The sequence below is a fragment of the Coturnix japonica genome, chromosome 3, assembly GCF_001577835.2.
Source record: "Coturnix japonica isolate 7356 chromosome 3, Coturnix japonica 2.1, whole genome shotgun sequence".
Lineage (NCBI taxonomy): Eukaryota > Metazoa > Chordata > Aves > Galliformes > Phasianidae > Coturnix > Coturnix japonica.
This window is the reverse complement of record NC_029518.1, coordinates 32448344-32460544: the sequence shown is the minus strand read 5'-3', so window position 1 is coordinate 32460544 and position 12201 is coordinate 32448344. Positions and strand designations below refer to the sequence as shown.

Below are 12201 nucleotides of genomic sequence, written 5' to 3'. Positions count from 1 at the left end.
ATATTTTGACTCTCTGTGAGCACTGCTAGATTAACCAATGATTAGACTGTCAAGAATCACATCTTGCTGTTGTATCTAAGGTAGGTGGGTTGGTATTATTTAGGGGAAATAAAGCTCTACCCAAAGATATTTTTTCATCTTTTAATTATGTAATAGTGAAACAAAATATAACAACATTTTTTCACCACAGTAGCATTTCTTCTATTCAGCAACAAAAGTTAATTTTCATTCTTCCTGAGTGCTAAACCTCAGAATATCTTGTAACTTTCAAACCCAACAATAGGTTGAAAAGTACAAAACTCCACATGACAATCAATTTAAAGGCTGAAAGCAATTTCACAGGACAGCACTCTGAGATACAAAGTTAAAAAGAAAACATTACATCTACTCCAGGATTATGGCAGCAGCTGGCCACAAAGAAGACATGAGCTATAACAGTATTTCCACCCCTAAAAGCAGCAATTTGAATAGCAGGCACACTTACATAAGGTACAAACTGTTACGGATTTTTTTTTAGTCTTCAGTTGTAGTTTATTAAGAACATGTCTTAAAACAAAACATGAAACTCATCCGAGGCCTCTTGTTTTGAAACACTTCAAGTCCACTAGCAATAAATTCGCATAACTAGATCTAGCACATTGACCAGGTAACTTACAAGTTTTGCAGACTGATGACAACAGGAAATTCTGGGATACTTTTAGGAATGGAAGAAGGGCAATGCATGCACTGTTCAGGAGACCCAATCCATCCAATACTGAACTTCTAAAGCATATGGTAGAGTCTTACTGAAACCTGGTTGTTTACAACCTCTTGGGGTGATGTTGTGTTGCTGTGGCACAGCAGGAGCAGCAGCAGTATTATGCAGGCTGGGAATTCAGGAAGCTTCATTGAGCAGAGGGAGGCAGCAAAGGGCATTATCACAGTACTATCACAGGCTAGGGTAACAGTAAGGGCTTAGCACATCTATCATCACTATTACAAGAGTGTTCTCACAATATGATTCAAATCATAGCACTGGGAGCGCCTAAAAGAATCATACTTTATTCTTGATTAAAAAATAATTATTAAAGTGATTCTTGATATAAGTTTTCTTGTTTCTGTGGTGCTGCCACATTTCATCTGTTAATATTTAGCAATAAATAACAAACGTCTTTTCAGTTAAAACAAAAATAAAAGATTGCATCATTTGAACATCTTGCCAAAATAATTCAGAGTCTTTGCTGGAAAACCTTTGCTTTGCTGGACAATGTTTCATTTTATTCACATGCCCTTATTAACATAATAAGTATGTCTTTCAATACAATTACATCCAGCTGTGTTTTGTGTTGATTTTTTAACCGGACTACCATAATTCAAGTAGTGAGATGCCTGTCAGAGTGCTCGGCTGCAAGATTCCCATTTAGTGTGCAGTATATAATTTCCATACTAATACCATGAATAGTTTTCAAACAGACTTCCTGGAAGATTTGAAGCCAGTTATTTAAAAGTAAATAGAACATTAATTTCTTTCAGGGCTAATATGCCATATGAAAACAGTCCCCCCACAGACACAAAAACATAGGAAGTTCTTCTGACCTTGTTGAAAGTGTCAAAGAGTAAAATCATAAACAGAATAGAATTAGGCCCTTACCTGATGTTAAATATGATGTCTGAAATACTGGCACATATTTAAAGGAACCTAATTTTCTTTTCACCCATCAGTTAACACACTCTTCTCTCAAAGTATGAATGACACTGTTAATTTACACAGAATCACAGAGGTTGGAAAGGACCTCAAGAGATCACTGAGTCCAACCTCCCTGCTAAAGCAGGTTCCCCACAATAGGTCACACAGGTAGGCATCCAGATGGATCTTAAATGTCTCCATAGAAGGAGACTCCACATCCTCTCTGGGCAACCTGTTCCAGTACTTCATCACCCTTCCTGTAAAGAAGCTCTTCTGCATGCTTGTATGGAACACCCTATGTTCAAATTTTACACCCCTGCTCTCTATCCTATCACTACACACATGGATGAGTTCAGCCTCATCCATTTACCTCCCATCTCCCTGTAGATTTTTATAAACACTAAATAGATCCCTCCTCAGTCTTTTCCCCAGGCTGAACAGACCACTGACAATAAATTCAGTGCTGAATTGAACAAATGAATAATTTAAAAACAAAAAATAAAACCCACAACACACATAGAAAAATGTATGTAACCCTACTTCAGTTATTGAATAATCTCATTGGTATGAAGTAGACAACACTACTTTCTATTGATACTGTCTAGGAGGCTACATGGTAGGATTCCACTAAGAAGAACAGCAGAAGGATGAAGCTTTCCCTCACTTTGCATCACACAGCTGGTGGAAAGGAAGACTTTATGTGGATCTGACTGTAGGCAACATTTGAACATAAACACTTGAGAGTATGTTTAGTTAAAAAATGTACAATTGCTACCAACACTTTTATATGTAAGAAACTGTATGATCAACTGGTATTGCTAGTAAGTGCAAAATCCTAAAAAAAAAAAAAAAAATAATAAAAAAGCAAAAAAAATAATAAATTGGGATATTGTCTTTTTTCTTAAAGAGTATGGCAACTTAACTGTAAATCTACTTAACTCTTCTTGACCAGAAGCTTCCCTGTATGCGGGACAGGAATTGCCTGCCTGTGTTGCTGCTCAGTAGAAGCTGAGGTATGAAGTAGCGGTTTTCCCTTGCAGCCATACAGCTTAACTGCACGTTCAGCTGAATTAGCAACAGCACAACCAGCGGTCAATGGAACTGGTTAATTCTTTTGCTTTGCATCTTGAGAATAATACATCTGGAATCCCCAGACCAGTTTTGGGACCCACAGACAATTTAAGATGTACTTTCAAAGTGGAAAAATCCAGTGGAGGAATAGCAAGATGATCAGGAGGCTGAATGTATGACAGACAGAGAGAGGCAGAGGGAACAGAACTTATGTATCTTTCAGAAGGGGACAGCTAACTGCTGTCTTCTGATATCTGAAGGGAGCTTGTAGAGCTGGACTTCAGGACATGCACCATAAAAGGATGAGAAGCAACATCAGAAATGGCAGTAAGGGAAAGTGCTTTTAGCTACAAAGGAAATATTCTTCATAATATAAAGAAGTTGTTTAGACAGGCTGCGGAATCTCTATTCTTTCTGATTTACAAAATGTGTGTGAATGAGGGCGTGGACAGTTTTCTTCAACTTACAGCTTAACACTGCTATGAACAAGAGGTTGAAATCAAAGACCTCCAGGGGTCCCTCTCAGCCCATGTTTTTGTGATACAGGCTATGATCTTTACAAAGAGCAGTGAATGAAATACAAATAATCCACACTGTGGAATGCTCCTTTGAAATGTTCATGGCAGCATGAAATTCATCACTCTGTTCTCCAATCTCCTCAACGGCAGAATGGTAGTTGCTTCCTCTGCTCTCTGACAGCCAGTGGTGTGTGTTCGCAACTCATAAAAATGAACTAAGTGTTGATTTAAGGAAAACTAAATCTCACAGCCTCTTCAGCTAGAAAAGCATAGGTGATATTTAAGATAATTACCTCCTTTCAGTATGCATGTCCTTAAATTCAGGGTACATTATGCAGTAAATGCTTTAATATCCATTGTAAAATTTCACTGGGTTTCAATGTCAATTCATTTTGAAATATATTTTATATTTGTTTTGCAAGCAGGAACTAATTGGTTAAATGTAATAAAAAATAATGAATTCAATGCTTTAGATTTATGCAATTTAACACAAAGTATTTCAGTTTCCACTTGGAAAAAAAGAGGGTAAAAAAAGATAAAAATCAGAGAAAGTAAGTCAAACACACAAATGTAAAGACAAGAGGTTGAAAACAGTCTTTAGAACTGTTTTTAACAGGAGACTATCACAAACACAGCAAACTTAAAATTTGAAATATCTATCCCAAGTCTCAAATGTTAGTGTTGCTTTCTGTATCTATTTTGCTATTTCTGTCACGATTTCTCTTACTTTATCAGGAAAGGCATCTTCTAAATCTCAGCAGTCACTACTTCTAATTCTCACTTCTAAATGAGGGGAATGAAGATAATTAGATAATAAATACTTTGAAGAATACAAGAGTTAAATTTTATCTGTTATTTTAATATTCCAATTTATGTGTGGAGCTAGCTGGACTGTGCATGGTTGAAAATCAAACAAGAATAAGAGGATGAAAGATTATAAAAATGAAGCATGGCAAAGAAAAAAATACCAGTGGTGCTCAGCTGGAAAAAAAAATAAATGAGGACAGCCAGAGGAATCCCCAGTTTGACCCTGGATATGTGGGAAAGTTTATTTTTCTCAGACAACGTCTAGCATCAAAGGAGAAATTAAAATCCTTTATTGAGCAAGTTGTCAGTAATGCCGAGGAGTGTTTCTCACAGAGAAAAACACAGGCTATATTCTCCTGCAATGCAGCAATTTTTCATTTACCAGAGATGCAAGTTAGTGGAGTGTGCAGAGCCTGTGAAGGCTTATAAGGAAGGGCTGAGGTTTTGGTACAATTTTTTTGATATTTTTTGCTTTTATCTCATTTTGCTCTACTTTATGCACTTCAGGGTCAATGAGTAAAAATGCTTCCCTATGCAGGAGCTCAACTATTAATGACTTTGATGATGCAATGGAAAGTCATATAGAAACACTTCCAATACACAAAGTACAATCGGTCAGCTCTTTTAAAACACTTAAGAAAAACAACTTTTATCATAAGGTCCTGTCAAAGGATGGTTGCTTTTTTCCAATCCTTTAAATGGAAATCAAAGAACAGTGGTTTTTGTTTGTTTGTTTGTTTGCTTTGTTTTTCAATGCTTACCTGATAGCTCACTTTATAACTAGTATCAATCAATCTGCCCCAAATAACTGACAAAAACAAAATCCAGTAGTCATAGATTAGTCCATGGGAACATTATAGAAACTCTAGTAAGTAGATTAGCTTGATTATGACTTTATATACAGATACTACAAAGTTCTTTCAACTCCCTACAACTTCAGACAAACTTCTCTAAAATCTTATAATGATTTTCCTAGTTCTTCCCATGGACTCTCTTTTCTGTTGCAAGTTAGCTTATCTGGGAAATACAGTGATGCTTTCCAATTAACACAGATAAATTATAGTTAATGATTAGGAAGCAAATCCCAAGATTGTTAACAAGATAAATTCTGTAGCAGTTATGTTTCAAATTAATTACAGATGCCTTGCAAATTTGGCATGCAATCAGGAAAAAATTATTAAAACCTGCTTGTTCTACTGAAGTATTTTTCACAGTTTCTTCAGCCTTTTCATCATTCATCTTAAAACACCTGCACTATGCTACTAAATACGATCCTTATGTAGCATAAATAGAGTAAATCATTACAGTATTATGAATTCAGTCTGATGCTAAAATAAATGAATACAATTTGGAAGTGGAATTGCATGTAACAGCCACAAATTTGGTTATATTCCTTAATTTGAATGTATTTTTAAAACATGATACAACTGAAAAGATGCTGGAACTATAATCTTTGAAAATAGTGATCTATGCTCAAGTAATATTATGGAAACAAATTAGTATTACACAGTTTAACTGCTAAAACTTGTCTATATCAGCTGACAGTGTACAATCTGTTGGCTTTTAATTACCTAAATATAGCTTTTCATGTTTTCTTTTTCATTTATTGAAATGGCATTTCAGACCTCGGAGTACTCAATGTCAAACCTTACTGGAGTGGCTCCTACAAAGGAAAAGATCATCCTGGTAATAATTAATAAAAACTTTGTTAGGATCAAGTGTTCTCTCCTGTTGAAGATTTTAACAGAGAACTATGCAGGAAGCACGGAGTGAATTTAAATGACCAGTATATGTCCTCTTTAGTTAATTTCATTTTGAGTTATTAAATAACAGAGATAAACAGTTACAAACTTATCTATTAAAGTGAAATGAATGAGCAATAAACCTGATTGTGTCATCCACTGGAAATATACTCATGCAGAAATAATAAGTTCTTGATAAACTGCAAATACAGGCATAAACAAAAGCTAAACCTACTATAGACAGTCTCTTGTAAATGGCAACTTGCCATTTGTACCAATTAGTAAAATCAATCCATGCTTTAATCAAGGATTTATTTGAAGATAACTGGCTACTATTAAAATGGCAGAAGGTCCCCTGTTGTTCTGCAGTTTAGAATTAATCAAAGCAAGGATAGGATTGCAATCAGAATCAATAAAAATTTAACCACAAATTGTTGAGTTCTCTTGTTTAGACAAGAAAAATGAGGCTCAAAGACTATCAGATACAGAAGAGATGATCAATTAGCTTGACCAAGCTTTAATTAAAATGTGCAATAAAGTCCAGTTCTTTTAAAAAGTAAAAGATAGGAAGTCACACTCAATAGCAAAGTTGGGGTCACTTAAAACATCAGCATCTTTTTCAGTATCATAAAAACAACAACACCACCAAAACAAAAACAAAAACAAAACAAAAACAAAAACAAAAACAAAAACAAACAACGAGGTATCTAAACTGCATGAGCTTCCTCTTTATAACTGTCTTCTCAAACTACAGCTCAGATCTTTTCCCTAAGTAATATCAGGCACAAAAGGAATTGCAGTGACTTTTGAAATAAAGGGTCTTGAGACAGGAGAAGAAGAGATACACATAGATTTTCCAGACATTTAATATAATAAATTAAGCCATAAATTTAATCCATATGGGAGCATCTTGAATCATGACATTGATGCTTACATTCTCATTTCCTTGCTTGTTTAAGGTCAGATTTAGAAAAAAACTGGGTTTTCACTTTAAGAGAATAGGATTTCATCATATCACTTCTGAAAATATTTTTAATAGTCATTTCTGTGTCACAGAAAAGACATAATACATAAAATTCATATGAAAGGTTTTCAACAAACCTTTCATGTAACAGTGCTGAAGAGTATATGAATGGACAGAAGTGAGATGCTTAATTCTTTTTGAAAGCTAATGCAATTTACAACAGGTTGTTTTAGGTTTGTACTGACTACTTTTCAGAGCCAGATATTACTCTACATAAATTATATAAATTGCATTGATTCAAAATTTGCTTAAGTACTATGATTTTTAATTAAGGATGTGTTAACATGATCTTTGTGAAAATTACAGTATTGTAACACTGATGAATAAGGAATTATGTTGTCTATGTTTTGTTACTTACTGTACTTCCTACTTCAGCTTATTATCCCAGCTGCTACTAAAACTGAGTCTAAAAAGCAGGTCATCTCATTTTTTTGAATCTTTCCATCACCTCATCAGTTTTATTTCATAATTCTGAAAATGACACATTGTACAATACATTCATTTTATTACTAGAAGTGTGATTATTTGAGACTGCCAACAGCTGTATTCGCCACATTCCCTGACTGTTGGAGGGGTAACTCCCCTGGTACATGGTGAAAGAGGTGCAAAAGAAGATATGATACATCCCCAGATAAGTTGGATAGCATGATTTATGTTTGTTTCCTATAGATGTTTAAAAACTTTATGAAAAAAAAGAAGTAAAGAAAAAAAAAGGTAAAGCAGAGAGAAGTGTTCTATGGCTGAACAAGTAACTGGCCCAGAAAAGCTCAGGGACTGTAGCACATGAAGTGTGAAAAAGAGGACTGTTCCACATTGGCCAAGTTAAATGCAGTCCTTTGCCAAGTCTTTGAGGCTGATCCTGAAGAACAGGATGGAAAAGTCATTAAATGAACAAAAATAAAAAGAAAAGAAAGCCCAGAACAAATAACCACAAGTATCCTCTGCATGACCCTGAACACACGGTAATATTACCTTCTGGCTCAGATATCAAGGATCATGTTCAGACCACATAAATTACAATTTTAAAATATAAACAGGTCAAATGAGAGCAATGGCAACAGAATCCAGTAAAACTTTTAATAGAGTGAAAAGATGAATGTGTGGAATGTGTGACAAGGCCCTAAGAAAATGACAAGGTTACTCTTTCCTTATTTTGCTACCAGGCAACAATATCATGAATCCCTTAAATCTAGAAATCAGAAGTATTTATAAATTTTGTATCATCAGTGTATTGGTCTTATACTCTCTTTTGACCTTCAGGAAAGCTATGAGTTCTTTTACAAAGTCTTCAATCCAGACATTTGACATTACTTTTGAAAGAAGAACAACTTAAAATTTCTTTTTACCTTGGAGGAATTGTCTTCCCTTCCTTAGCTTGTTTTGTTACTGCTTTTTGACTGAAACCCTAATTTTCCTAATCAGTTTTCATTCAATCAGTTCCATAGTCTGCTATATAGAAGTTTCAGAATTAGGGAAATGTTCTTTCTGGGAAGATGTAAAGAAAAGCTCTTAAGATATATTCACTTTGCCATTAAAAATAAATAAATAAATAAAAATTAATGTGTTGTTACGTGTAAAGGCCATTAGTCCCAGAGCTGTTAAGTACTATGTTACATACTAGCTGTAGCGTAGAAATTATGGCATGAACTTTAGTCTTAATTTCAGCTGGGGCAAATTTATTCTAGGTCTGCCACTCCAGATCTCCAGAGAGATTATACAGTCCTCCCTAAGATGGATTTACCCAGTTTTACTATAATTGGCAGCTGAACTAGAATAATTAAAACATTCAATTTATCTAATGTCATCTCAAAAGAAAGCAGAACCCCAAAAAAGAACTCTGGGTGAAGGAAAAGCATTCAATGAAGAACTGACAGATGAGGTTGTTGGGTTTTTTTGTCAAGACAAATACTAGGGCACTATGCTTAATATTCTTAATTCTGTAAGGAAATTGTGTCAGTTTTCAAAGAGTACAATTTGAAAAAACATAATATGCAAAAACATGCTGCTAGATCTTTAATTTATTTTCCATAGATGTTTTTATGAGAGTAAATTACAATAACATTTTCAAACCCAGTTTTTCAGTAATTATTGACCTGTTCAGCCAAAGCACCAATGCTTTCCTTTCCATTCTTCTATTTACATCTCTCAAAGTCAGGAGCCTAGATCACTGACTGTAAGCCAGTCTTTTATCTTAGACTTTTCTCAGGTATGTCTACAGCCAAGTTAAGAATGTCAGAAAGACTAGGCAGATTTATCCACAGTTCAGTAAAAGCTCTTAATCACATTCAATTTCCTCTTGCTCTGATGCCTTTAAATCTCTCCTTATTGTCTGCCTATACCTTAACACAAACCTTCAATTACTCCTCTTCCAAACATGGAAACAGCATCTCATTCCCAAATTCAAATCTCCTAAATCAATTTCTGCAGCTAGTATAAATGCTGTCTGCCTTTAAACTTCTTATGCACATAGAAACATTCTGTGTCTCTTCTATTGGCAGGTTCCATGAACATCAGGTGGCAGATTGTTTTTCTGCCCTCCTTTGTTGTTTAATGCCAGTGACTAGACAATAATGTTCTTGTATCCAATACCTGTGGGATTGAATCTTTCACTTCAAATGATTTTTCTCTACTTGATGTTTTAAATCCTACCTAAAAATCCATTTCTTCTACTGCTCTTCCAATACCACTCTACGGAAGTGCAAGCTGACCCTGTTCATTATTTTTTCTTTGAAACTTTTTCACCCCATCCACTTCCACAGGTTTCATCAAACTGACCTTACCTCCTCAAAACAATTACTGGGAACACAGCACCAGCTGCTGTTTAAGCCATCTAGTAACCAGAAATAAAAATGAGTAAGCTTTAGTTCCATACTTGCTGTCAGTGGAAGATACAATCCATATTCTTTTTCGCTGGTGATTATATCAAAACGTATATGTGGATTAATGCTACATATGAAAAACAGATATAAATCTGCACTAATGCAAACCAGTGTGATTATTCACTACTCAAGGATCAATCAGATTTGTTGCGACATTTGGCATTTTCTAAGTTTTCACTCTCTGAAGCAGTAGGACTTTTTTTTTTTTTCTCATGACTTTGACAGAGTAATCTGACAAATCTTTTTAAGACTGCACAGCTTTCACAGATCAAAGCTAACAATAGCTAACCTTTATGCACATTAAAACAAGTTTGAAAATACAACCAGTGAAATTGGAAGGCTTAGAAGGCTTAGCAAGCAAATAATTAGATTAGGACATATTCTAATTTATTTAAAAGCAGTTTTAGATATGATGATAATTTTGATGGTGTGACTCATACCTTGCAAAACAGTTCAGACTGTAATAGCCAAAAAAAGTTACTGTCTGATTCAGGAAATTAGATACAACATATCTATTTGCTGAAAACCCTAAACTGTGTGTAAGCTTAAAAGCAGTCTTAAACAGTGGAACAATAGAAACTGTTGATACTGCAAATCAGAAGGTGGGTCCATTTACAGCCCTTTTACTTGTTCCCAAGCTACCTGAACACCCCAAAAATACTAATGTTCAGCATCAGTCCAACTCCCAGGCAGCACAACTCCACCAGTACTCACCACTGGCCGGTGCACATCCCAAAACGCTCGTTCCTGGCTGTCAAGAATTTTCCTTTCTATCTTGTCTCTCTTCTTGTCAACTCTGTCAATATTATAAAATATTTAAAAGAAACTGTGTTAGTGATTTGAAACATAAGAGGTTTCCAATATCTTATTTATCCTCTCCTCTCTTTGAAAGCACACACACATACACACACAAAACTCTCATCTTCAAAGGAACTTACTTTGCTTGTGCTTCGGCTTGCATAAAAATAAACTCCCACTTCCGAGCAAATGCTCGCTGTAGCCTGGCCAAGCTCTCCTGAAAACAGATCAGAGTTTTGACAAGTTAAGTAGCAATTTAAAGTTTAATAGCCTTTGCCTTACCTTTTCTCCTTCCCATGCTTCCCCCCAAAGAAGACGTAATGCAAGCTACAGTGTGTACCAATGTAAACATAACTTATGATTTAAAGTGCTTGCACAATACCAAAGTGAATAGAACACTACATCAATCTACTTTTTAATGTCCTTGCTATTCTTGCTTTGAAAAACTGATGATAAGGGTGGATGAAACCCTCTAACAGAACATGAGATTTTTGAAAGATTTTCATGTGCTGTGTGTTAGACTGGGTGATCTTGTAACAAAGCAAAACCAAATTCTTGTTTTATAAATACCTACTTGTGAAAGGTAACAGCAGAAATTTCCATACTGAATGATCCACATGACAAATTCCATCGGTTGTCTATGAGAGTGACTTATGTTTGACAATGTTGGCTACATACAAAATATAATAATGAGAAAGCACGAATAATTTCATAATGTAGGAGTCTTTTAAGCTATCCACAGCTATTCTCATTTCAAATGAAATGCAGTCTAATGTTATTCAATACTGCATGAGAAATGTATATATACTATATTCTACTACTAATAATTAGAAGAAGAATATTTTCCAAACCTTGAGAAAATTATTTTCTCTGGTGATGCTGGAACAGTTTAATGGTCTGTGATAGAGCTTTTCTATCTCTCAAACTTAAGAAGCAGCAGCATGCAGTATGATAACATGGAGAAGAATTAGGTACTTACATTCATCAAGATAGATCCCAGTTGCCATTGCACATTATTTTTATTGAGATTAAGTGAAAAAAATGTCTTTACATTTCCTATCAAAAAGTGTTGTGTTAACTGTATTTCTATGTATTGCAAAAGTATCCCAACAAAATTATTACCGAAAATTAAGATTACAGAGACTGGAGAGAAGACTTTTTTAAAGATCTTGTAAATACCAATAAAGGATCTTATGGACAGTATAGTAAAGGTAAATTTTCGAAGGTATGCAAATTTAAAATTATGCATATCTCACAGCACAGTACACTGAAAAGCAAGCTTTTGCCAGAAGAAGTAATGAAGTCTGTCAGCGTGATGCTGAGGCTGGAATATTTGGCATGTTTAGAAGCCTGGCTGACTATCCTGCTATCATGTCACAGTAACACAGCTGGACAGCTTTCAGTGCAGAGACAGGATAGTGCATGAATTTTATGTTGACACTTTCATGAAAAATTCAGGAACTTTTGGGGGAACAGGGATGGAATTCAAGCCACCTCCTCGGTCAGTGCCTTTCTCATCACCTAATCAAACTCCTTCCCTCTACTGCTCTTCCTGGCCCCAATTACCTTGCTTTCTTGCCTGGGGCAGAGCATGTCATTTAGAGAGTGGGAAGTGCCTCTACTCTGTCTTTGCCTATAGTATAACTGATGAGATGTAAGCTCAAATGCCAGCAACACTTTTAAGAATGAGATTCAT

The 12201-nt window shown here is 35.1% G+C and overlaps 1 protein-coding gene across 14 annotated transcripts in view; it reads right to left on the bottom strand.

The window, feature by feature from the left end:
* Positions 1 to 12201, bottom strand: part of RGS7 (regulator of G protein signaling 7) — a 207693-nt gene that overhangs the window by 42979 nt on the left and 152513 nt on the right. For all 14 annotated transcript variants that reach the window (XR_004306819.1, XR_004306820.1, XM_015857784.2 and 11 more), the window contains exons 8-9: positions 10646 to 10722; positions 10422 to 10503 (exon numbers count right to left, since the gene is read on the bottom strand). Coding sequence is in view for 12 of the 14 variants with exons in the window: in XM_015857784.2 (XP_015713270.1) it covers positions 10422 to 10503; positions 10646 to 10722 (159 nt within the window). In the remaining 2 variants the exon portion in view is untranslated. The remainder of the gene's footprint in view (positions 1 to 10421; positions 10504 to 10645; positions 10723 to 12201) is intronic.